This window comes from Geotrypetes seraphini, chromosome 2 (genome assembly GCF_902459505.1).
Source record: "Geotrypetes seraphini chromosome 2, aGeoSer1.1, whole genome shotgun sequence".
Classification (NCBI taxonomy): domain Eukaryota; kingdom Metazoa; phylum Chordata; class Amphibia; order Gymnophiona; family Dermophiidae; genus Geotrypetes; species Geotrypetes seraphini.
The window spans coordinates 442,951,488-442,978,253 of record NC_047085.1 but is presented as its reverse complement, the minus strand read 5'-3'; the positions used below and the strand labels follow the sequence as shown (position 1 = coordinate 442,978,253).

At 44.2% G+C, this 26,766-nt stretch overlaps 1 protein-coding gene across 4 annotated transcripts in view; it reads right to left on the bottom strand.

Annotated features, from left to right (window-relative positions):
- Positions 1 to 26,766, bottom strand: part of ACBD5 (acyl-CoA binding domain containing 5) — a 96,985-nt gene that overhangs the window by 14,849 nt on the left and 55,370 nt on the right. For all 4 annotated transcript variants that reach the window (XM_033931410.1, XM_033931408.1, XM_033931411.1 and 1 more), the window contains 3 exons: positions 24,671 to 24,777; positions 17,091 to 17,334; positions 13,797 to 13,996 (listed from right to left, as the gene is read on the bottom strand). In XM_033931410.1, the coding sequence (XP_033787301.1) occupies positions 13,797 to 13,996; positions 17,091 to 17,334; positions 24,671 to 24,777 (551 nt within the window). The remainder of the gene's footprint in view (positions 1 to 13,796; positions 13,997 to 17,090; positions 17,335 to 24,670; positions 24,778 to 26,766) is intronic.

Sequence of the window (26,766 nt, the reverse complement as noted above, 5' to 3'; positions counted from 1 at the left end):
ACTTGCAATTCCCCTTGTCTCTTTCCATCCGCTCTTGGTACTGGGAGGATCTCAGAGAAGGCCACCTTCACCTCCCTGATCTTCAGTTGTCTTCCGAGTGAGCGGAGCTGGCCCTTCAGCTCTTCCCTGTCATACTTCCGCCCGCTCACATCATTTGTTCCCACGTGGATAAGCACAGCGGTGTCCTCTCCCCCTGCGCCATCTATGATCCTGGAGATCCTGTTGGTCACATCCTTCACTCTTGCTCCAGGCAGACAGGTGACGACTCTGTCCTCTCTTCCTCCTGCAGTGTGGCTGTCCACATGTCGTATAATGGAGTCACCTACGATGATCCCCATCTTCTTTATTCGGGAGTTCCTTGGGGGGCGTAGGTCCACGTCCTTGGAGTAGGGCCAGTCTTCTTCCTCCAATGATACTCTTGAAATTGTTTCCTGTTCTTTGGGTGGGGCGATGTCTTCCTGTGCTCTCACTATTCCTCCTGGTGTGCGGTTGTCTCCTACCTCGTCTTCGGTTTCTTCTGTGTTTGCATGGGTGTCTTCTCTCCTCACATGGGTTTCCTGAGTACAGTTTTCCAGCCCTGGGATCTCTACGTGGTGCTGATGAGCTTCCTCTATGAACATTTCTAGTTTCTTGACCTCGTCGTTTGGGCTGTACTCCACTAGAATCTTCTCCTGTGTTCGGATTCTGTCTTCGAGTTCCATCACTGTTCCTTCCAATAGTCTTACCTGACATTTCAAGCTATCCATCTCCATGCATCGATTGCAAATGTATGCCTGGATCCCCGAAGGGAGGTAGTCATACATATTGCAGCCGATACAGAAGACCGGAAAGCTCACCTTCTGACTTCCTTGGGCTTCCATTTCTTGCTTCCCTCGTGTGTGCTTGTGTCCCTTGCCTGCTGCTTCCTTATGTTGCTTGCCTTGCTGTCTCTTTTGTGTGTGCTGTCTCCGCTCTACCTCACCTTGATTGTATGTGTGGGTTTGTTCCCTTGGCGTCTGTCTCTTCCTTACCTTCTGTGTTTGTCGCTTCCTTACCGTTCAGTCCTCCTCGGTGTTCTTGATAGTAGATACTCGTCCCTTGCAAGGCCCTTCGCAAAGGCGCTCTCGCTAAGGCGAGCGCCTTTACCGCTCGCCTTCGCCGTGCGCCGAACGGCTGGGCGCCGTTGGCTCCTCCCCTTTTAAGGGGGAGCTTCGGATCGGTGCCTGGCTGACGTCAGAGGGGTGGGCGGAGCTAGCTCTCGCCTCTGCCCCTCACTCTCGCCTGCCCTGCTTCTCCGATTCCTTCCTTCTTCCTCTTTTTCTCTTCTCTCAGCTCCTCTTCGCCTGCCTCCCGACTTGCTTCTGCCTGCCCTGCTTACTGGGCTCTGATGTTATCGCGCCGTTGGCTCCTCCCCTTTTAAGGGGGAGCTTCGGATCGGTGCCTGGCTGACGTCAGAGGGGTGGGCGGAGCTAGCTCTCGCCTCTGCCCCTCACTCTCGCCTGCCCTGCTTCTCCGATTCCTTCCTTCTTCCTCTTTTTCTCTTCTCTCAGCTCCTCTTCGCCTGCCTCCCGACTTGCAGGAGGGATGGTTGGCCATTAGGAAAATAAATTCTGAAGTACAGATTGGCCGAAGTGCCCATCCCGTCTGGAGAAAGCATCCAGACAGTAGTGAGTAGTGAATGTGTGAACTGAGGACCAGGTGGCCGCCTTGCAGATTTCCTCAATGGGTGTGGAACGGAGGAAAGCAACAGAAGCGGCCATAGCTCTTACCCTGTGGGCCGTGACAGCACCGTCTAGTGACAGACCGGCCCGAGCGTAACAGAACGCGATGCAAGCTGCAAGCCAGTTGGATAGCGTTCGTTTAGAGACCGGTCGACCCAAACGGTTCGGGTCGAAGGTCAGGAAGAGCTGAGGGGACAAGCGGTGAGCCCTTGTACGATCAAGATAGTAAGCCAGGGTACGCTTGCAGTCAAGACTGTGCAATGCCTGTTCCCCGGGATGCGAATGGGGTTTCGGGAAGAAAACAGGCAACACAATGGACTGGTTGAGGTGAAAAGCCGAGACCACCTTGGGGAGGAACTTTGGATGGGTGCGCAGAACCACCTTGTCATGGTGAAAAATAGTGAACGGTGGATCGGCAACCAGTGCATGAAGCTCACTGACCCTCCTGGCAGAGGTGATGGCAATGAGGAAAAGCACCTTCCATGTCAGAAATTTGAGCGAAGTTGTGGCAAGCGGCTCAAAAGGAGGTTTCATGAGGGCAGACAAAACCACATTCAGGTCCCAGACGACTGGAGGGGGCTTCAGAGGTGGTTTGATGTTGAAGAGGCCCCTCATGAATCGGGAAACCAGAGGATGAGCCGTGAGGGGTTTTCCTAGGACAGGCTCATGAAATGCCGTGATGGCACTGAGATGAACTCTGATTGAGGTAGACTTGAGGCCTGCGTTGGACAGGGAGAGCAAGTAGTCCAGAACAGTTTCCACCGCTAAAGAGGTGGGATTGTGATGATGACGGAGGCACCAAGAGGAGAACCTGGTCCACTTCTGATGGTAACATTGGAGGGTGGCCGGTTTCCTGGAGGCGTCCAAGACGAGACAGACAGGCTGAGATAGATTTCCTGGAGAGGTCAGCCCGAGAGAAACCAAGCTGTCAGGTGGAGCGAAGACAGATTTGGATGTAGTAGAGACTGATGCTGCTGTGTAAGTAGAGTAGGAAACACAGGTAGAGGAATGGGCTCCCTGGAGCTGAGCTGAAGCAGGAGGGAGAACCAATGTTGACGAGGCCACCGGGGAGCTATGAGGATCATGGTGGCTCCGTCCCTGCGGAGTTTGGATAAAGTCCGCAACATCAGAGGTAGAGGAGGAAAGGCATAGAGGAACCGATCCGTCCAATCGAGAAGGAATGCATCCGGGGCCAGACGGTGAGGAGAGAAGAGTCTGGAGCAGAACTGGGGCAGCTGATGGTTGTGAGGGGCTGCAAATAGGTCCACTTGCGGAGTGCCCCAGCGAGCAAAAATGGAGAGGAGCGTGGGAGGATCCAAGGTCCACTCGTGAGGTTGCAGGATGCGACTGAGATTGTCGGCCAGGGAGTTCTGTTCGCCCTGGATATAGACAGCGGGCTGTGGCCCAGGTCCAGATGCGAAGAGCCTCCAGACAAAGGAGGCGAGATCCGGTGCCGCCCTGTTTGTTTATGTAGTACATGGCGACTTGGTTGTCCGTGCACAGGAGCAGAACCTGAGGACAAAGAAGGTGCTGGAAGGCCTTGAGAGCGTAGAACATGGCTCGTAGTTCTAGGAAATTGATGTGATGTCGACGCTCCTGTGGGGTCCAAAGACCTTGGGTGCGTAGGTCTCCCAGGTGAGCTCCCCATGCATAAGGGGAGGCATCCGTGGTGATGATCATGGAATGCGGGGGCAGATGAAAAAGAAGGCCCCTGGAAAGATTTGAGGAGTTCAACCACCATTGTAGAGATCGATGAAGAGACGATGTCACAGAGATGGGATGAGAAAGAAGATTCGAGGTCTGGGACCACTGGTTGGCCAGAGTCCATTGAGGTGTCCTGAGGTGGAGTCGTGCCAGGGGAAGCACATGCACCGTCGAGGCCATGTGTCCCAGGAGGACCATCATCTGTCTGGCAGAAATGGAGTGATGGAGGAGCACCTGACGACACAGGCGGAGCAGATTCCGCTGTCGGTCGGAGGGGAGAAACGCCCTCATGAGTGTGGTGTCGAGAACTGCTCCAATGAACTGAAGGCGCTGTGTGGGAAGCAGATGCGACTTGGGGTAGTTGATCTCGAACCCCAGAAGATGAAGGAGAGAGATGGTTTGATGAGTGGCTTGTAACACAAGCGGAGACGTAGGTGCTTTCACCAACCAATCGTCCAAATAGGGAAACACCTGGAGGTTGTGAGACCTGAGGAAGGCCGCCGCCACAATGAGGCATTTGGTGAACACCCTGGGTGATGAAGCGAGGCCAAAAGGTAGCACTTTGTACTGATAATGGCGATGGTGCACCTGGAATCGTAGGTAGCGGCGTGAGGATGGATTGATTGGGATGTGAGTGTAGGCCTCCTTGAGGTCCAGGGAACATAGCCAGTCGTTCTGAGAGAGATGAGGGTAAAGCGTGGCAAGGGAGAGCATTCTGAACTTCTCCTTGACTAGACACTTGTTGAGGTCCCTGAGATCGAGAATGGGACGTAGGTCTCCTGTCTTCTTTGGAACTAGAAAGTAACGGGAGTAGAATCCCCGGCCCCTTTGTTCCAGAGGTACTTCTTCGATGGCATTGAGGAGAAGGAGGGATTGGACCTCCCTCAGGAGGAGGGGGGTTTGAGTTGAAAGAGAAGCAGACTCTACGGGAGGATTGTCTGGTGGAAGAGTCTGGAAGTTGAGAGAGTAGCCGTGGCGGATGATGTTGAGGACCCACTGGTCCGATGTGATGACCTCCCAACGGCTGATGAAGATGTGGAGCCTGCCTCCGATTGGCTGAGGAAGGGGCAATGAGGGTGGAAGACTGGCTAAGCCCTGGAGAGAGGAGTCAAAAGGGCTGAGATGGTTTGGCAGGAGGAAGAGGCTTGGCAGGTTGATTAGACTGGGCACGAGCCTGGGTGTGCTGGTGTTGGCGGGCCCGCCTAGGTTGCTGTGAAGGTGGATTGAGCGGCCTAGCGGAGAACCTGTGCTGATATGAGGTCTGTGGTCTGTAAGGACGAGCAGGTGGAGCCTTTTTCTTAGGTTTTATGAGTGTCCCATCTGGTCTCATGGGCAGAGAGTTTCTGCGTGGTGGTATCCAGGGACTCTCCGAATAATTCATCACCAAGACATGGGGCGTTGGCTAATCGGTCTTGATGGTTGACGTCCAGATCAGAGACCCTGAGCCAGGCCAGGCGGCGCATAGCCACAGCGATGGCAGATGCACGGGAGGTGAGCTCAAAAGAGTCATAGATAGAGCGCACCATAAATTTTCTTAGTTGAAGCAGGCTGGAGACGTGCTGCTGGAAAAGTGGAACCTTATGCTCTGGCATGTACTTTTGCATGGCGGAGAGTTGCATTACCAGATGTTTCAGGTAGAATGAAAAATGGAACGAGTAGTTGTTTGCCCTGTTGGCAAGCATGGCATTCTGGTAGAGCCGCTTGCCAAACTTGTCCATAGTTTTGCCCTCTCTGCCAGGAGGGGTGGAGGCATAAACACTGGAGCCCTGAGTCTTTTTTAAAGTGGACTCTACCAGGAGAGACTCATGAGGCAGTTGGGGTTTATCAAATCCTGGGATTGGTATAACCCTATAGAGGCTGTCCAATTTACGGGGGGCCCCAGGGACAGTCAGCGGGTTCTCCCAATTTTTATAAAAAGTTTCCCGTAGGATATCATGCACGGGCAACTTGAGGAACTCTTTGGGAGGTTGATCGAAATCCAATGCCTCCAGGAAAGCTTGTGACTTCTTAGAGTCAGATTCCAGTGGCAAAGACAAAGCACCCGACAACTCCCTGAGGAATTTAGAGAAGGAAGATTGTTCAGGTCTCGATGTGGTATCGGGTGCCGAAGGCTCTTCGTCCGACGACGATGCATCCTCCTCGGTACCGGTAGGGGATTGTTCCCATAGGTCCGGGTCTCTGACATCGGTATGTGCGTGTTGAGAGACCGGAGTGGAAGGCTCGGTATGGTGAGTTTTAGACAAAGACTTGCCTGAGCGTACCGAGACGTTACCGGGTGATGCAGACCTGTGTCTGTCTCGGTCCCGGGAAGTACGGTGCCGGTCAGGGTCGTGGGAAGACCGGTGCCCTGCTCGGTCCCGAGGAGGATCGGTCGTCGTCAAGGCCATAGTCTCGGCATGGGAATGGAGATGTGGTGCCGAGAGAATGGGCATGGAGGAGTCCATAGGTACCGATGGAGTGGATACCGGTTGGACGGTGCGGGGCTCGGGCCGGTCTGGTACCGAGAGCAGCGGTGCCAAGATAGAGGGTAAGAGCTGCTGAAGTTGCTGGTGGAGTTGTTCCTGCAACTTGTCCTGGAGGATGGCCGCAATGCGGTCATCCAGGGGAGGCACCGGAACCACTTTTTTCTTCTTTGGTTCCATGGGTGCCGCTCTACACTCCGGCGATGAGGAGGCCGATGACGAGGCACTCACCGATATCGGAGTGGAGCATTTTTTGGCTCGGCGTGGAGCCGAAAGGACTGGTGTCGTCCCCGAGGTGGGAGGGCGCTCAAGGGTGGAAGGCTTCTTAGCCGGCTTACCTGGCGCCGGAGGCGCCGATGTCGTCTCAGGCGTCGTCGAAGTGGTCGGTGCCGATTTCGACGGTGCCGCAGATGAAGAGGTCGAATCCATAGTCGGGCCGGTGCCGAAAAGTAGATTTTGTTGGATTTGACGATTCTTCAAAGTGCGTTTTTTAAGAGTGGCACAGCGGGTGCAGGAGTCCGCCCGATGCTCCGGTCCCAAGCACTGCAAGCACCAGTTGTGTGGGTCAGTGAGGGAGATCGGGCGTGCACACCGCTGGCACTTCTTAAAACCGGGCTGCGGGGGCATGAATGGGAACACGGCCTCCGCAAAATCAAACCCCGAGGCCTGGATCGTGACAACAGGCCCCGCCGGGGCAGGAACGAAAAATAAAGCAAAAAGAAAAGATTTTTTTTTTTTTTTTTAATAAATTGAAAGAAAAAAGCACCCGAAGGTGGAAAAACCGAAAAAATAACGCGAGCGGGAAGGCAAAAGGAGGATTTCAACGACGTTGAAAAACACACGTCTTCTTCGCTCCGCGGAAACGAAGAAACTGGGGACCACGCTCTCCTCCGTCGGGCGGGAAGGCGCACGCGCGGTGCGGCCAACTAGAACTTTCTAGTAAAAAGGTCCGTACCGAGGGCTCCGTCGGTGACGTCACCCATGCGTAAAGAATATGCTGCCTGCTTGTCCTGGGATAACAAAGTTATTGAATCTTTATCCCAACTCAGAAACATCTGTAAAATTCAGGCCCTGCTAAAAACCACTTATTTAGGCTTGCATTTGACTACCAATACCAGACTCCCTCTCTGCTAGTTCACCTTTTATGACTTTGACCCTGGAGGAGGTTAGATGGAAGACATAGATGTGTGATGTTCTCTCTTGGATAAATGTTTGTTGTGAATGCTTGTTCTGTCTTATCAATTATTATGGAGTTCCTTTCTTTTTAACTATATTTTATGCACACTGCCTTGATCCAGCTGTTGGAAAAGGGAGTTCATAAAAAATAAATAAACCACACCACAATATGTATACTCTGGAGGAGAGGATGGACAGGGGAGATATGATAAAGATGTTTAAATACTTAAAAGGTGTTAAATATATAACCAAATAATTTCCAGAGATGGGAAAATGGTAAAACTAAAGATCATAAATTGAGGTTGTGAGATAGACTTAGGAGTAATGTTAGGAAATTCATTTTCATGGAGAGGATGGTGGATGCCTGGAATGCCCTCCAGTGAGAGGTGTGAAGAGGAAAACAGTGACAGAATTCAAAAAAGTGTGGAATGAGCACAGAGGATCTCAAATTAGAAAATGAATTGTATAAATTGAATAATTAAGGCTGGTACTGGGCAGACTTGCATGGTCTGTGTCTTGTATATGGTGATTTGGTTTAGGATGAGTTTGGGAGGGCATTGATGAGAACTCCAGTAACTTGGAACATAAGAACGTTGCTGGGCTTATTTTACGATCTGTATTCCAGACCTGCCCAATTCCGGTCCTCGAGATCTACTGGCAGGCCGGATTTTCAGGATATCCACAATGAACATGCATGAGAGAGATTTGCATACCAAGAAGGCAGTGCAGGTAAATCTCTCGCATGCATATTCATTGTGGATATCCTAAAAACCTAGCTTGTGAGTAGATCTCGAGGACCAGAATTAGGCAGCCCTGCATCGATGAATTGGATGGATAGAGTGAAGTGAGATTCAACACCAACTCCAGTAGATGGAATCTAAGTACAGTATCTGGTGGACTTTACAGTCTATGGCCCAGAAATATTTAAAAAAAAAAAAAAAAAGACAATTCAATTTAATCAAGAATTTATAATGTGTGCAGCTAATGAGCAGACTGGATGGAACGTTCAGGGCTTTATCTGATGTCATTTACTATGTTAAAATTAATCTACAATCCAAAAACTTAAGAGGTGAGGGAGGAACCGTATTTTTCGCTCCATAAGACACACCTGACCATAAGACGCATCCTAGATTTAAAGAAGGAAAACAAGAAAAAAAAACATTCTGAACCAAATTCTCCCTGCCAGGCTCTGCACCCAACCCCACACTCCTTGCCAGGCTCTGCACCCTGTCCCCCCTCTGGTGGTCTAGTGGTAGGCCAGCACAGGGCAGGCAGGGACAAGGCAGGAAGGCCAGTGACAGGCAGGCTGGCCTAGTAGCAGGCACCCCACCCTGAGACAAGCAGGCAGGGCCCTCCCTTACCTTAACTCCTCTGGCGGTCCAGCGCTGTAGGGCAGGAGCTTTCAGCCTCCTGCCCTTCCCTCCTTCTTTTTCCTGAGTGGCTGCGGCAGCGGCAAGAAGGCAGGCACGAGTTTTTCATTTCCTGCCTTGTCCCGCACCGCTCTGTGAATGGCTGCCCCAGTTCCCAAGAGAACTGGGGCAGTCATTCACAGAGTGGCATGGAACAAGGCAGGATGCAAAAAACTGACGCCTGCCTTCTTGCCGCTCCAATGCTGCCGCTGGGGAGAAAGCTGGAGGGCAGGAGGCTGAAGCTCCTGCCCTAAAGCACTGGACCACCGGAGGAACTAAGGTAAGGGGGGAGGGGTTAGTTAGTATTCGCTCTATAAGATGCACCCATATTTCCACTCATTTTTGGAGGGAAAAAAGTGCATCTTATAGAGCAAAAAATACGATACTTTGCTTTATGAAACTCTAAGCTTTGAGAACAATTTAGACAGGTTTCTGAGACTTTATACCAATAAGGGAGATGACTGGAAAGAGTAGTTATTACAGTATCCATTGATCGGACTGATTATATGCTCAAATATAAATGCTGCCAGTCATTTTTACTACAGAGACTGCATGGGTAAGAGCATGTGTGGATCATTCCTGCCTCAGCTTGCCAATGGACCAGCAGGACTGTACTGTAGGCCTGAGGGAGGCGAGCAAAGAGGAAGGAAATAAGGAAGTGGTATTTTCTGGTTTGGGTGGGAGAGGTGGAGGATGGACACCTTAGGGAAGGGAGGGAACAGAAGGAATACTGGATGCCATGGGGGAGGATGGGTAGACCCGAATATAAACCAAGATTTAATTTTTGATGGCAGAGAACATAAGAAATCTAACCAAATTGTATCAGAACTACCCCCTCTTTTTGGGAAAGCAGGAGCAGACATGAAGAGTTCTTTATGTTGCTACTTTTGGGGGTTTTGCCAGGTACTAGTGACCTGGATTGGCCACCATGAGGACAGGTCTCACCCAGTAAGGCCATTCTTATGTTCTTATGATGGAGAAAGCCACATCTTGTTTTATGGATGTAAGGCTATAATTAAAATTAATATGAAGCTGAGCCTATTACGTTGTTTTCAAAATACAGTGGTATCTCGGTTTACGAGTGCACCGGTTTGCGAGTGTTTTGCAAGACGAGCAAAACATTTGCAAAATCGGCACCTCGGAAACCGAGCGCGCTTCGATTTGCGAGCGCCTCCCCCCCCGCGAACCGGCACCCTCCCCCCCGCGATCCGGCACCCACCCGCCGCCATCGGGCCCTCCCTGCCGCGACCTGAGGTCCCCCCAACCCACACGAACCCTCTTCTTACTTTGCTGTAGCCTCCGCAGCGACAGCGGCACCAGCATGTCCTGTGCGTGGTGCCGGTGCCTAAAGATCTGCTTCCTGTGCTGGGCCTTGAGCATGTGCGCATGCTCAAGGCCTAAGAGTTCACGTCGAACGTGAACTCTCACGTCGAACGTGAACTCTCAAGGCCCAGCACAGGAAGCAGATCTTTAGGCACCGGCACCACGCACAGGACATGCTGGTGCCGGTGCCGCTGCGGAGGCTACAGCAAAGTAAGAAGAGGGTTCGGGTGGGTTGGTGCCGGTGCCGCTGCGGAGGCTACAGCAAAGTAAGAAGAGGGTTCGGGTGGGTTGGGGAGACCTCAGGTTGCGGCGGGGGCGTGCCCGATGGCGGCGGGGGGGGGGGGTGGATCACAGGGGGGAGGGGGGGGGGGAACCTATCAAAGCGAGTTTCCATTATTTCCTATGGGGAAACTCGCTTTGATAAACGAGCATTTTGGATTACGAGCATGCTCCTGGAATGGATTATGCTCGTAATCCAAGGTACCACTGTACTGCCTATAGAAACACCAAAAGTGGCTCTGGAGAAAATAAGGGAACATATTAAACAGATCTGTATGGTTCACAAAATCACCCTACAATCCACAAAGATTCTTTACAGGAGCAAAACCTAGGAGGACTATTGTTGCCAAACTTTAAAAAATACTATCTGGCAGCCCAGCTGAAACATACGAGGTGTGTTCAATAATTTATCTACCTGAGTATGAACGAAAGTAGCATGTTGTAACATGTCTTGAAGTTACTCATGCAACAGTTGCAGCTTAGTGCGAGTCTACCATTTCAAAAGACATTATGTCAGGAGAATCCTCGTGTGAATCAAGTAAGAAACGGCTAGATTTGGAGCACCATTCAGTGATAAAATGTCTCACAAAAGAAGGGAAAAAGCCAAAGGAGATCCATGAAGGCATGACTGCAGTTTATGTTGAGTCTGCCCCATCAAAATAAAATTTTGGAGCAAGCAGTTTACGTGGGGTAGATTGTCCATTGATGATGACCCTCACATTGGATGGCCTAAGGAAGCAACTTCCACATAAATGTGCAAGAAAGTTGAGGATTTAATTTTGTCTGACAGACAAATAAGGTTCCCCAAATATCTGAAGAAATGGGCATCTTGGCAGGTACAGTTTGAAAAATAATTAATGAAAAGTTGGGCATGTCCAAGGTTAGTTCAAGATGGGTTCATTGAATGCTGACGCCATGTCAGAAGGCCACGAGGCTCCAGTATTGTCAGAAGAACTTGGAGATGTTCTGTGATGACTAAGTGAATTTCTTTCATCATTTGGGGACTGGAAATGAGACTTGGGTCTATCACAGATATCCTGAGTCCAAAATGGAGACAATGCAGTGGAGGCACAAGTCATTTCCCACCCAAAAAAGTTGAATACAGAAAAATCTGCAGGCAAAGTCATGGAAACTGTCTTCTGGGATGATGAAGGACTTTTGCTTCTGGAGTTCAAGCCACACAAGACAACCATAACTGGGGAGAATTACGACAACACAATGATCGCTTTGCAGGAGTCAATCAAGGAGAAAAGATGAGGAAAACCTACAGCAGGTGTGCTGCTTCTTCACGACAGTGCACCAGTATACCTGTCACAACAATCACAGGCTGCCATCCGAAAATGTGGGTTTCAGCAGCTGAACCTTCCACCCTACAGTCCTGACCTGGCTTCCTCGGATTATTTCCTGTTCCGAGTTTTAGAGAAATATCTCCATGGACAGCGGTTTTCAACTGATGAAGGACATCTTTTGATATTGTTCTTTTTCGTTCTCTTGCCCTGCCTGGTGCCCTGGATAAATGGCATACTAAATTATTTGATATTCTTATTGTCATTACTATACAAATGATCCTCTCACATTGGACTTCTGCCCAGTTATTAAATACCTCCTTTTGGTGGGCAACGGTTCTGATGATTCATAATTATGAATATAAAGCCAATTCCCTTACAAATAAGGGCTATAAAACTAATAAAACATGGTCCATTTCAGAACTTTTCTCCTCGTTCCTAATTTTTGGATACATTCCAATTGGTTTGCTTGCTCTGTATAATGGATACACCTAACTTTTTCTCTTATTTAGGCTAGCTATGTTTACTATGCTATGTCATATTTACAAGGTCTCCATAGGTGCTTTTTGAGTATCTTCACTTATATGGCTTCATATATATCTCTGATTAGTTTCAATACTTATGGATGCTTATTATTTCTCCATTGCATCCATACTGTTGCATGTATCATATTTGTTGTACAATTTCCTTTTATATTTCTGTTTTTCGTTGAAAATTTCAATAAACAAATTTTAAAAATGAAGGTCAAACAGAAGAATTATTTTCAAAGGGGTAAAGTAATTGCAGGAAAAGTGAATGAAGTATATGGAGTTAACAGGGGACTATATTGACAAAGAAAACAATGTTTATTTTTAAACTCTTTTCTTTCCTACTGAGGTAGATAAATTATTGAACGCCCCTCGTACATTCAATTGGAAAGTGCATAGGGATATGCCAAATATCCTGCTGGAGTAGAACTAGCAGAAAAATATATTTTGAGGTGAGTTATTTAGGGAATGAAAGCAATATCAACCACTTTACTAAGCATCTTATTAAGCTGTGGGAAAGAATATGATTTAGAGACAAGGAGGTTGAAATCAAGCTTAGTACCAATATAATTTAATATTGACTTCAAGCTAGGAAGAGAAACAAAAAGTCCAAATTCAATCTCAATCACAAAAAAAATTATACATATATATTTTTTGGTGATGGAGACTGAAAGAGTTGTAAGCTGAATGTAGAATTTTTATTGCCCTTATAAAAATATTACACTTTGAATATATTTTCATAAGGCAGCATATTTAAAATTTCCCCTAAAAGGGCATTATAATTTAAACACGAGTTACATTTTTTTAAAAATTTCCGAACATATTAGTTTAACCCAGTGATTCTCGCACCTAGCCAGTCAGAGTGTATTTATTGTATAAATTGCTAGTTTTATAATATCTTATATGTTATTTCTTATTTTAGTATTATGTTTAATTATATGTTACTTTTATATATTGTAATTTGCTTAGAAACAATTTTAATTAAGCGATTAATCAAATATAAATAAAACTTGAAACTTGAAGATACTAATGAGATGGTTATATGACCTAAAAAAGGGTGTGAGAGCCAGGGTACACTTGTCATATATACTAGAAATCCTCAATCAATAGACATTTTTGGAAACAGATTATTGGGGAAATCGGAAAAATAATGGAGATGGTACAATCAGAAGGAGAGGAGTGGTGATATGAGCCCAAGCAGCAAGGAGGAAACAATGGATTTTATCAGCTTGTCACAGTGTATTTTTGCAATCCATACTGCAACAAGACACGTAGCTTATTGCCTTATGGGTTTTCAGATTGCTTTTGGTGCAGGTGAGTTTGCTAAAACATGGCCCATGTTGAGTCCTGTTCTAAGGCAAAGTAAAAAGAAACCAAAACAACACTGCAGAACATGTACAAGGTGCAGGAATTTATTCAATTAAAAGTCATAAAAACATGTATATTAGCATCGATAAAAGTAATAATAAAAATAATAATTATATCCAAGAGCAGGTTCTTGTTGTAAGGCGTGCTGGACCCGACACGGTCCGTGTTTCAAAAAACACTTCTTCCTCAGGGTTCCTATGAAAGATGGCGACCATGTCGTGTCCAGCACGCCTTACAACAAGAACCAGCTCTTGGATATAATGATTATTTTTATTATTACTTTTATTGATGCTAATACATGTCTTTTATGACCTTTAATTAAATAAATTCCTGCACCTTGTTTTGGTCTTTTGAGTCCTGTTCTAAACCAGATTTGAATTGTATGGGATCAGTAGCATTATTAATGTGTATAATTGATTATTGCATCCAGTCTGATTTGTCTGTTCCTTTTGTTCATCCTTGCTGTTTTTGCTTACAAATTATTATGTACCCTACATTAAACCTGCTTGGGGAAACTGTGAAATAGAAGATTAAAAAAGAATTTAAAAAAACAAACATTTACTTGAGAGGCAGCCAGGGCCTCCAATGTGTGGAGTCGTTGAAGAACACTCTGCATGTCTTCCTGAAGCCGCATAAGTACAATTGCAATCTGTTCATTCAGGCTATCCTTTGGTCCTCTCTCAGAGCCTCCGCGCTCGCCATCACCACCACTACCCAACTCTCCACCACGAGCACCCATACCTGCAGGCTGCGTACGACTCACTAGACTCAGGAAAAAGGAAATAAGAAAGTGTCAGTTTCGGTTACAAGACACTCATATACACATTTTAATCCTCCTTCCATGAATCTTTATACCCTTCCATGCTTAATGCCACTACTGAGGAACAAGTGCTACAACAGATTCTACAAATGTGCTCTTTCTCCCTTTTCCTCATTTGCATGGGAGGAACAGATCAGATGGGAGATTGATAGTATAGCAGTTTAGTAACGCTTTTGCTTCTGATAAGTCATTGGTGGGAGATTGATGAAATTGGCCTTTACCTGCCGTCATGTTTCTATGTTTTCTATGAAGGCCTGGGAATAGACATGTGGGATCAGAGATGCTTGGTATATAATAACTTCAGACAAGTGGGTTCTCTGATTTTGTAATCTTGATCTACAAACTATAGAAACATGACGGCAGGTAAAGGCCATCTAGTCGGCCCATCCGCAGTAACCATTATCTCTTTCTCTTTCCAAGAGATCCCACATGCTTATTCCCAGGCCTTCATAGAAACATGACGGCAGATAAAGGCCAATTTCATCAATCTCCCACCAATGACTTATCAGAAGCAAAAGCGTTACTACTTCTTTCAAGAGAAGTCAATGAATTTCCTCCTCAGATAGAAACCTGGAATTTTACTCAACGTACTTTCTTACTACAAAAAAAAAAAGGTAGCCTCAGAACAATGCCGCCTTTGACACTATTGACCATCAGCTCCTATTCCATAGACTCACTGACCTAGGGATCAAGGACACTGCCCTTCAATGGTTCACTTCCTTCCTACAGCAGAGAACGCAAGCAGTACTGCTGGGCCCAAACGAGTAAGAACCCAAACCCATCAAATATGGAGTCCCCCCAGGGTGCCCTGCTGTCCCCGCTCCTATTTAACCTGTACATCAGACCAGTTATTGATATTGCCCAGAAATATAACATCAAAATCCACTCCTATGCTGATGACATTCAACTACTCCTCCCACTAGATGAGAACAGATCTGTCCAGCCTCTCCACCATAAAGAACTGGATGACAGACAACAAACTCCAGCTGAATGCTGCTAAGACTGAACTCTTATGGATCAGAAAGAATAACATCAACTTCACCTGCCCAACACTATCCTGGGAGCCCACACTCCAGACAGCAAAAGACCAAGTGCGCAGCCAACTATCCCTCAGCTCACGTCTCGCAGGTTTCCTCCACCTCCTACTAGCAGCGCCAACTTAGAAGGATCAAACCATACATTTCTAGATCTGACCTGGCCCAACTCCTCTACGCCTATGTACTCTCTAGGATGCACTACTGTAACTCCATATTTAATGTGCATAACTGGGAAGAATAATCCAAATCACAGTTACCAGATGCCAGGGTCCACACCTTGGGGGTTAGCGCCCAAGAAAAGGATCTGGGTGTTATTGTAGACAATTCGATTAAACATTCCGCTCAATGTGCAGTGGCAGCCAAAAAAGCAAACAAAATGCTAGGAATTATTAAAAAAGGAATTGTTAACAAGACTAAGAATGTTATAATGCCTCTGTATCGCTCCATGGTGCAACCAATATTCCACTTGGAAAATTGTGTTCATTTCTGGTCTCCTTATCTCAAGAAAGATATAGCAGAAAATATGAGGAAATATTAGCCATTAAAAATAATTCTTACTCTTTTTTTGTAACACCTGGGCACCTTTAGACCTATATTATACTAATGAGTGAATTTATGTTTAATTTAATGTATGATAAACTATACAAAAAAAACTTATTTGTATCCTGCTTTGTACAAAGCAGGTCACAACAAATACATACATAATTTAATAAGAGTACATATACAGCAAAGCAATCACAAACAATAAAAGCAAATAAGTGACCAGCACTCCATCATACAACCTAAAATTCAGGCCCCATACTTCATTTTACAAAAAAAATATATCTTTTTAGTAATCTTTTAAAATTTTGCAGGTTTTCCTGCTGTCGTATATACAATGGAATCTCATTCCATTCATGGGGCCTATACAGGAAATCATACTGGTCCTATTAATCTTGCAGCATGCTTCTTACTCAACTCAACATTTTTTCTATGATTACTTAATGGATGCTCATGTTCACCGATTGTGTTTATTCCAAAAAACAAAGGTATTTGAAAACAAACAAAAAAAACATCTGGAACCAGTACAACCAAGTGGATATTAGATTATAAGAAAAATATCAGTACCACTACAAATGTGTATTTAAAAAAAAATCTATAGATCTTCAAAAAATCAGATTCATAAATGTAATAATGCACTCCAGTAAGACAGCTGAGCATAGACCACACTTGTGCCAGTGGGTTAATATGTCCCATAGAGTAATTGAAACCAAATCTGTGGCTAAAGTTTGCCACTCTCAGTCAAAACCAAAACCAAAGTGCCTCCCCACTAGTAGTGAGTGTGCCCCTTCCTCCTGGACCCCAAGCTCTACCCTCCCACTACCTGTGGACCCTCCCTGGGCCTACCCTAGAAGCCCTGATGGTCTAGTGACCTCTTCGTGGAGAGATCCTCAGTTGCTCCATAGTTAAAATAGTTGCTGTGGGAGACAATGGCAACCATTTTGAGATGGGTACCAGCTTAGGCAAGAGTGATCTCAAAATGGCTGTTGTGACCTCCCACAGCAACCATTTTGATTGTGGAGCTGGCATGGGCAGGAGTGACTGGGAATCACTCCTGCCCCAAAGAGGCCACTAAACCACCAGGGCTTTTAAGGTAGGCCTGGGAAGGGTGATGCTTGTGGTTGGAGAGGGCATAAAGAATAGTTGTATTATTTTCATAGTAGGGAGATGGGGACACAACTAAAGCATGACCAAACCAGATTTTGGGCCATTTCATTGTCAAAGCTGAAACTGGAATTTGGCTGGCCTCCAATATGCCCAGTGTAGTGCCCTCTCAACTTTACTTTCCAGTGGGTTCTCCTTATCCACTGAAGAATTTAGATAAGAATATTTAACCTCAGCTTACCATTGCCAGAATCTGGTCTACATCATTCACAAAAATTAAGGTAGTGAGAGATGTCCCATTTTAGCCAATGCTGCCCAAACAGGTATTTATTAAGAAATGACAAGAGATACCTACCTCGTCCTCTTCGGGGTCCAGAGAATTCCATTCTCTCACCACTCATTTTTTCTTTCTGAGGTCCTCTGCCACTTGCTTTGCCATCTTCTCCCCCAACTTTGATTGCCCCCTTCCCTTCAACTATATTTATCATATCCCCAGTATTTTCAGTAAAAAAGACATCCAAAAGTCCACTGTGATCTTCTGATATGAAATGTGAAGAATGCTGTACAGATTTCTGGCTTGATATGAGGATTTCTGAAGACTGAAATAAGAAACACTTAGTTAAATTAAAGAATATGAAAGTGGGATGCATTTTTCTAAGTCTTGTACCAATTCACCAAGCATTACCAATCAAAGGAAATATCTTTATATTACAAATGCAGAATTTTTTTGCATCTCCTTTGGGATCACTGATATAAAATTAAAGCAAAGCCTGTATTACCTTGCTAGTAAAGATTGCCTCAATTCTTCCAAATCTTGAGTGTGTCAAAGAGCAAAGAAGAAGGGAGAGGCATATTGAAAGGCAAAGTTTCCTAAATGCTGTATTTCAGTGTATCTAAGCTTAAATGATATACACCAGTTAGAACTGCTTCTAGAGAAATGCCCAGGGCAAATGAAAGATTAGGTCCTTACCTTTGGTAATCTTCTTTCTGTTAATCCACTATGGATTCTGTACGATAGGTATTCAATCTGAACCTGTGAACCGGGTCTTGCAGAAGTTACACTCAAAACTTTCTGTACATCCCACATAGCAGTGGAGTATAGTGCCCCTTCAGTTTTGTCCCAAAGCAATTGATCAGCACTGGAATAAAGCATACACAGAAGAGGATACGGGGAACTTTTCTGTCAACATAACACAATTCTGTTCTACTCTGCAACATAAGATAACAATTAATTAGTAAGAAACAGGAAAACATGCAGGAACATAGCAGCAACAATAAACAACTTGCTGTATGCAATGAACACGGGCAAGAAAAGAGCAGGCTAAAGAATTCACTTACATATACAGGATAATCTCCCAGATGGCTTTTCTGCTGGCAGGAAAATTCTTAGGCCTGAGACAGAAAAATAAGCAGGCAATACAGAATAGTCAGAGTAGACAGAGGGCGGGCCGTACAGAATCCATAGTGAATTAACAGAAAGAAGATTACCAAAGATAAGAACCTAATTTTCCATTCTTTTACATCCACTCCAGATTCTGTATGATAGGTGTCATACCAGACCAATGGCAACGTCTAGGGTGAGAAAGAATACTGCAATATCCCTAAGGTGGATCTGACTAAGCCGCCACATCCATTCTGTAAAATCTTGTAAAGGTATGAAGAAAAGATCAAGCAGCTGACCTGCAAATCTCAGCTGGGTGAACCACTCAGGACTCCACCCAAGAAGCTGCGACACTCACGGTCGAGTGCGCTTTAAGAGAAACTGGTGATATAGGTGATATAGGTTGATGGAGTGCGCTTTAAGAGAAACTGGTGATATAGGCGATATAGGTTGATGGAATGGCCATGTGAATCCATCTGGCAAAAGAGACCTTGGACACTGGCTTACCCTGCCTGGACTAACTAGTCAATACAAAAAGATGATCTGAAAGACAAAAATAATTTGTTCTTTCCAAGTAGTGAAGTAATAACACAATAAAATTTTATTTGTATACTGCAATACACTGGGAAGTTCAATGCGGTTAACAGGAGTTAAGTAGAAAATCGTACATGAGAGGTGAGGATACAAGTACAAATAATACAGGAGTACAAAAACAAAGGCTCATGGCAAGGTCAGAGTCAAATACAATAGAAACATAGAAAGATGACGGCAGACAATGAGCTCTCCGGCTGAAAAAACTGGCATCTGTCATGAGAGTCACCCACTCTGTGATATGAAGGGGCATGTCCTTCAACAGGGACGCTTCCAGAGGCCACCAGCGTAAGCTGTTCTTGCTGTCCCCATCCAGGGAACAGGCATCTGAAGGGGGTGACACAGAGGGACCACCAAGGCAGAAGGGACTCCTGTAGAGATCATATGTGTGCCCTGGCCCAGGGAACAACCTCCAGGGAGGCCACCATGGAACTCAACACCTGAATGTAATGCCAGGCAATTAGGGTCAGAAGTGCTAGGAAATCCTTGTTCTGGAGTTTGTTTGTATGGCTCAGGAAGAAAAACATGGCCCCATGCTGTATTGAATTGAATGCCCAGATATTCCAAGATCTGAGTGGGCATTGGCTGGCTCCTTTTGAAGTTGACAATCCAGCCTAGGCACTGAGGAGTCACCACTGTCTGTACTGCTTGCCTGCACTCCAGCTTGGATGGAGCCCTGATCAGCCAGTCATCCAAATAGGGAAGCACTTGGACTCCCATTCTGCAGAGGTGAGCAGTCACAACCAACGTTGGTGAAAGTGCAGAGAGTCATAGCCAGTCCGAAGGGAAAGGCTGCAAACTGGAAATGCTGCAGGAGAATATGGAATCAAAGATATTTTCTGTGTCTCAGGAAGATGGGACTATGGGGATAGACTTCTGTCAAAATCCTGAGACGCCAGGAATTTTCCTGGAGGCACCACTGCAAAAACCGATTGGGCCGTTTCCACATGGAAACATGGAATCTTTAGAATTGCATTGACTGCCTTGAGATCCAGAATGGATCTCCAGTCCTCTGTGTCTTTCTTGGGCATGATGAAGTATAAGGATAATCTCCCTGAGCCTCTTGCAACTGTGTTTGATTGATTGTAGCTTTTTAATTAAATATTTATGGCAACCTAGATACTTGATGTTACAATAATCTTACTGGGATGAGAGTCTGTTCCTTTCTAAATTGGTTCTAATCTGAGCCCAAAATTATCTTACTCATTATCTAGTTTTCTTAGCATAGTTCTTTTAAAAATATAAAATAGACTCCCAGAATTTTTAGTGCTGGACTAAATTTATAGTTAACATCCTGTAGGGGTAAGACTCCTACTTAGCACTACAATATAGGCCCTGGCTAGTTAACTCTCCTGCAAGATTTTATTGCACTATATGCTTCAAATCTGTGCCTGAGTTTGCCAAGGCCATCCAGCAGCCAGGAAGATGCCTGTGGCCTACTGAGTGACTCAACTCCTGTGCATCATTACTCCATGACACTATGGGCGTGTTTTACAAAGCCGCGCTAGTGGCTGTAGCGTGGTAACGGCCCCGAAACCCATAGAGATTTAAAGGGCTTCGGGGCTGTTGCCACGTGGCAGCCACTAGCACAGCTTTGTAAAATAGGCCCTATGTGCACCGGAGTCATGAACAGTACCCCAGACACTTGACGTAAAAGGGATGCGATGATATAATACTATGACTTTGTATTTTCCTCTACCTGATGTACATCTCCTTTTAAAATGTTCCATTTTATTATGTATGGAAATTTGTGAGCCGCCTTGGATAAAGGAGGATTAAAAATGTTATAAATAGGCGGTTTCTACAGATTTGGTCTCCTGTGTTTGATAGCTTGTCTCCCAGAGCCTGTAGCTACTTGCTGAATATGTGATGCTTTGTGTGTGTGTGTGGGGGGGGGGGGGGGGGGGGAGGGACAGTTGGGACTTGTGCTGCTATACCTGGACTTAGATTGCCACTATGAAGAACACACATGTGTGACCCACTCTGGTCTGTATTTTTTGTTAAAATGTTAATAAAAAATTATTATACTAAAAATAATGTTATAAATAAATAAATACTTGGGGGTTGTGGAACAAATAACACCGTATGATAATTTTGGAGGTCACAATGTGTTCCAAGAACTAACCCAAATGGATCTTCTAGGGAAGTGATAATTGGATCTGAACTGCCAGTGCCTCAGAGTTCAGCTCATAAAATCTCTCCAGCACCCAGCACGACATCCCTGTTACCCTGCATCTTCCTAGACATGGGCTTTTCATAACAAGTCAGCCAGCTTGTACCTATGGTATGTTGGTCCTGGAAGGAAGGAATTGCTGAGATGCCAACTTCTGCCAGCTCTCTTGCACTGGCATCCAAGAGATGAACCTGCTCCACTTGCCAGATTAACAGTTTCTATTTTGTAGTGCTGGGGAAATAGGTGGTCTAAGAGAACATAAGAATAACCCTACTAGGTCAGACCAATAGTCCATCTAGCCCCATATCCTGTTTCCACAGTGGCCAATCTAAGTCACGAGTACCTGGAAAAACACCAAATAGTAGCAACATTCCATGCTACCGATTCCAGGGCAAGCAGTGGCTTACCCCATGTCTATCTCAAAAGCAGACTATGGACTTTTTCTCCAGAAACTTGTCCAAAACTTTTTTTAAACCAGCTATGTTAACTGCTGTTACCACATCCTTTTGCAACGCGTTCCGAAGCTTAACTATTATCTGAGTTAAAAAAAAAAATTTCCTCTTATTGGTTTTAAAAGTATTTCCCTGTAACTTCACCAAGTGTCCCCCAAGCCTTTGCAATTTTTGATGGAGTAAAAAATTGATTCACTTGAACCCATTTTACACCAAACAGGATTCTGTAGACTTAAATCATATCTCCCTTCAGCCATCTCTTGTCCAAGCTGAAGAGCCCTAACCTCTTTAGTCTTTCCTCATACAAGAGGAGTTCTGTCCCATTTATCATCTTAGTTACTCCTCTTTGAACCTTTTCTAATTCTTTTATATCTTTTTTTCCAGATACGGTGACCAGAAATGAATGCAATACTTAAGGTGATGTCACACCATGGAGCGATAAGGAGGCATTATAACATTCTTAATCTTATTTATCATCCCTTTTCTAAATAATTCCTAGCATCCTGTTTGCTCCTAAGGTAGCTGGATCTGGGAGAAAAATAATCACCAACTCAAACGGACTGCTCCTCTAACGTTGAATCTTCGGGCTGCCAGTTGAACCGGTATCTGACTGAGCCTCGATCCCCCTTGGACCCATAGATACAAAAACAGGGGGAGGTGAAACACAGCTGGTATCTTGCGAAGCCCCGCTGAGCCCCTACAGATGCCTAACAGCCTGTGCTCAAGCTCCTGCGACACAGCAGGTGATCAATGCTGCAAGAGGAACGGATCCTGAGCTTCAGAAAGTTTCTTCAGGCTGGCCAATAAGTATCACAGATGGATTGGCCTGTCAGCTGCAGACCTCAAATCTGCTTCTCCATGCAGACGGTGTTAGACCCTCAACTAGGAGAGTTCTGAGTACCGAAATTCATCAGAAAACCACAAAAAATACAGAAATATTAAAGAAATAAATAGATTAGATCAGAAAGATTCCTTTTGGCTTGCATGCAGAAAGAAAAACTGAAGGGGACAGCAGAGCCCTCTACTGAAAGAGGAGGGATTCAAAAGTTGGGAGTGGATTCATTCTGCATGGCTCGCCAGTAAACAAGAAGGACAAAAGCTGAACTTTGGGGGTGGGAGAAAAAGAGAAATGCTGGATAGGGAGGGGAGTAGAAAATGGGAGATTCAAGGAGGGAAGAGAATGGGATGCTGGATGTGAAGTGAGAAAGAGCAGGGAGATACAGACTATTGAAGGGAAAGAGGTAAAATGGACAGAGAAGGGATATTGACTAGGGGTAGAAGGAGATGGAGATAGAGAGATACTGCACTGTGGGGTGCAAGTGAAGGGACAAGGAAATTTTATGCCCCCTCATTCCAGAGTTTCCTTTTGATTAAAAGAGGTCTACCTTCTGTGTATTTACAGTATGCTGTTTAGATATTTAAATGTCTGTATCATATTAACTTTTAGTTTATCCTTGCAAATCTCTTCTTGAGGTGGACTTTAGAAATAGTTTCTTTCTTGTAAAATGTTTTGTGAATTTTATTCTTTTCTTGTATATCTATACTTGATATGTATAACTGAAATTACTAAATAAATAAATATCTGGAAGAAAGGCACAAGAAAGGAGATATGATATAAAGTATACATACTGAGATCATTAAATCTGTCCTCATTATTTAAAAAAAAAAAAAAAGAAAAAAGGCTGAATCTGAAGGCCCATAGTCTAAAATTTTAAAAATCCTCACAAATTGTTGCAATACCTCCCCACATGTATTCTCTCTTGGCAAATAAACAATTTAAAAGTCATCATCAACATCTTCTCACACATCAAGCAGCATTATGGGGTAAAGATCTACTACCTATGGAGAATTCAGGAAACGCCTGAAAACACATCTATTCCTGAAATACTTAGGAAACCAACCTATTCAATCTTAGTCCTTAACAACCGAACGCAAGAACCACCTGTCGCTAAATCTGTACTTTGTTTATTCATTCAATCTGTAACTTTGCTTATTCACTCAACCTGTAACATTTTTAATCATTGTAAACTGTATAGAACTTCACGGTCCTGCGGTATATAAACTGTTATTATTATATGTATTTCTCTTAAAATTGGATGAAACTTTAAAGTTAACCAAGAGTCTGTTATAACCAAAACCTTAGGAAGTAGATTTTTGGAAGCAACTCAAGGATCTAGGAGGGTTGGTGAACCTATAAGCCCTTCATACTAATAGATTGTCTAATTTAAATATTTTCACACTTTAATTTTTGGAATACTGATGTACTCTTAACCATGTAAATGGCAGCAATGCCCTTAAATATGATTCTATAATTATGCACTCAACATACGAGGAGTGTGACGAAGGGAATGGGGCATTGTTTACTGCCTTTTCATGGCTTTGGCATTCTAAGTGATGGGCACTGGAGGATTAAGTGACTTGCCCAGGGTCACAAGGAGCAGCACTGGGATTTGATCTCACAACCTCTGGTGCAGAGGCAGCAGCTCTATAAGTGAGCCACACCTTCCTTGCATAGGCAGGACATAGGCAGAGCTGACATACATGCAAACTACTTTCAGAATACTTAGGTTTTGCACATAAAACATCACATCTAGGCACTAAAATTTATTCAAGCTTTAGACCTGTTATAAATATTAGCACCCTCTGTAATATATACTTAAATCTTTTGTCAAATATGACTAAACCACACACCTCAAATTGGCTGTTTATTAATTATTGTTTTAATCAACAATTACTGAAGGAGGAAAAGACTTCAAGTGCTCAAAGAAACAAGGTTTAGAATATTCTTGTCTTGTTTCACTTTTTCAAAGCTATCATTAGTCATACCCTCCAACACCCTTTTTTAAAATTGTATTGTTAATGTTCATTTTTCTTTAATATTCAATAATTTACTTAGCTTAATCTGAGCAAAGCATGCCTGCTCTACGGAGCTTCTCCATATAACTTAACATAAGAATTACCTTACTGGGACAGACCGAAAGGTCCATCAGGCCCAGTATCCTGTTTCCAACAGTGGCCAACCCAGGTCCCAAGTACCTAGCTGGATCTTCAGGAGCTGGCTGCCCACATTGGCTATTCAAATTTTTTTTTTAACTTTTTATATATAGTTCTGCGCCGACATTTAGGCACACTCGTGTTGAGTTCTGCTAGTACTCTACAAGTGTCCTAAAACAGGCTTCCTACCTGCATTCTTATGGCACCTAAAATGTGGCACCGTTATAGAATTTACAGTGATTTACAGATCTGAAGTAGGATTTTAAGCACTTTGGATGGATTCATTCGTCCTGATTTAAGATTTATATTTATAAAATGGAAACATTTACAAATCATTTTGTTACCTCCTCTTGTCCAAATTGCTCCATAGAATCACAATAAACTTCACTGTCTGAATCGCTGGTCAGGTGTTGCATTCCTGAATGCTCTTCAAGATGGTTTTCCTCTGCATCTGCATATATAAAAAGCCAAAATCTAAAACACAAATAGACTGAAATAACCTACTTCTAACTAAAAGGTAGGGATGGCAAAACATAGGGCTTAGCCTTATGATTTGAACAAATGTATTATCCCTCTGTCACCTAACCAGCTGAGTGACTTCATGCCCATAAAAGCCTCTTTTTGCCCTATAAAGTAACAATGATTTTGGGTTATGTTGCAACTATTTTGGTTAGTTGCTACTAACCCCAAACAATAAGGGTTTCAACAGAATAACAATACTAACTCTTCTTTACTGTTGAAAAGGATTGAAACCACAGAGAGAGCAAATAAGAATCTGCAACAACAGCAGATGGAGAATAAAACCTCAGAATAAAGTGACAGTCATAAACATAGGTAGTATAGTGCTGTCATGAAATCAGTCATTGGCTAATAGTGCTATGATGGTCCCTCAATACAACCGGCACTTGTACTTTTATTAGTACCTTTGCACTTTTTGGTTGGTGACTGAGCACTTTATTAGCACTTATTGCACTTTATTTATTATTGCAGTAATTTTTGTATATATATATTGAGTGAATATTAACTTGTGGAGAGTTTTTAGTATAAAAAAAACTCCAGCCTATATCACCAAACCTTGCAGCATAGTTGAAACACTCACAACTGGGTTAAAGGTGCACTAGAGGTCACTTATCTGGTACGGTCCTGTAAATCCTTCTAATAGCTCTTCAAATCTTGCTTCACTGGTCAAGCCGGCTGCTTAAGGGGAAATCTACCAACCCTGTGCACTAGTCCTCCAAACAATGGTGCCTGTTCATGAAAAGGAGAATGGCAGGAATCACTAACTTAGTGGTTAGCGATTCCTGCCATTCTCCTTTTCATAAAGGACATACTCAAAAGAATGTATTCCATTCAATCCTGGCATTACGTCCTTCCAGCCAGACTGTCCTCAAATCAAATATGAGTTTCTGTTCCATTTGCCACAGCCTTTTCTTATAATCACCATGGCATGCATTTGTGTCAATAGCTTGCAACACAGTGAAGCTACATAGCTGTGACAAGAAGCCCGGATTTACAGGATTGTACCAGATAAGTGACCTCTAGTGCACCTTTAAACTCAGTTGTGAGTATTTCAACTACGCTGCAAGGTTTGCTAATACAGGCTGGAGTTTTTTTAATGCCAATGACCGATTTCATGACAGCATTATACTACTTACATTTATGACTGCCACTTTATTCTGAAGCTTTTTTTCTCTATCTGCTACCGTTGCAGATAGATTGTTATTCGCTCTCTCTGTGGTTTCAAACCTTTTCAACAGTAAAGTTGAGTTAGTATAGTTTCTACTAACCCCACTGGTGGTGTTATTCTGAGGTAAAACACTCAAACACTAAAATAATGTTTTGAGTTGCAGGTTTCACTTTCAAGAAATTTGTTCTCAAGTCAAGGAATCACACTCAAAACATGGAATTAAGGAAACAGCAAATATGTTTGAATATTTTTTATTGTATACCAATCTATCAAAGCAAACACACCAAGGACAAAACACAGACTTCTGAAATAATAACTAGCGAAGATCAAATTCATCCTCCAAACAGTGCCAGGAACAAATGGTACACAGCAATTTTATTCCCTAGAAGAACCATAATAGAGCCTACTCCAAATCCAGAACCCATCCCCTTCCTACACCACCTCCCCTTCCCCCCCACACACAGATTACTCCCAATGAAACCATCCATCCTATTCCAGAATAATGGGCAACACATTAACAATTCAATATTCTGTTCCATGCAGCATTAGTCAAAATAGACCAAAAAGGTTCGATTCTACACTGTTCCATTGTGAGGATAAAAATCATAAAAGTTCTTAATTGCTGAAATAGCAGTTAGAGATTTCAACATTTTAGAGAGGCAGAGTACAGACTTGTGTGTTCTAGAAAATACCAATCAGTGAGCTTAATCAAATTCCTATATATATCACTGTTAAAGACAAAAATAGGGCTGG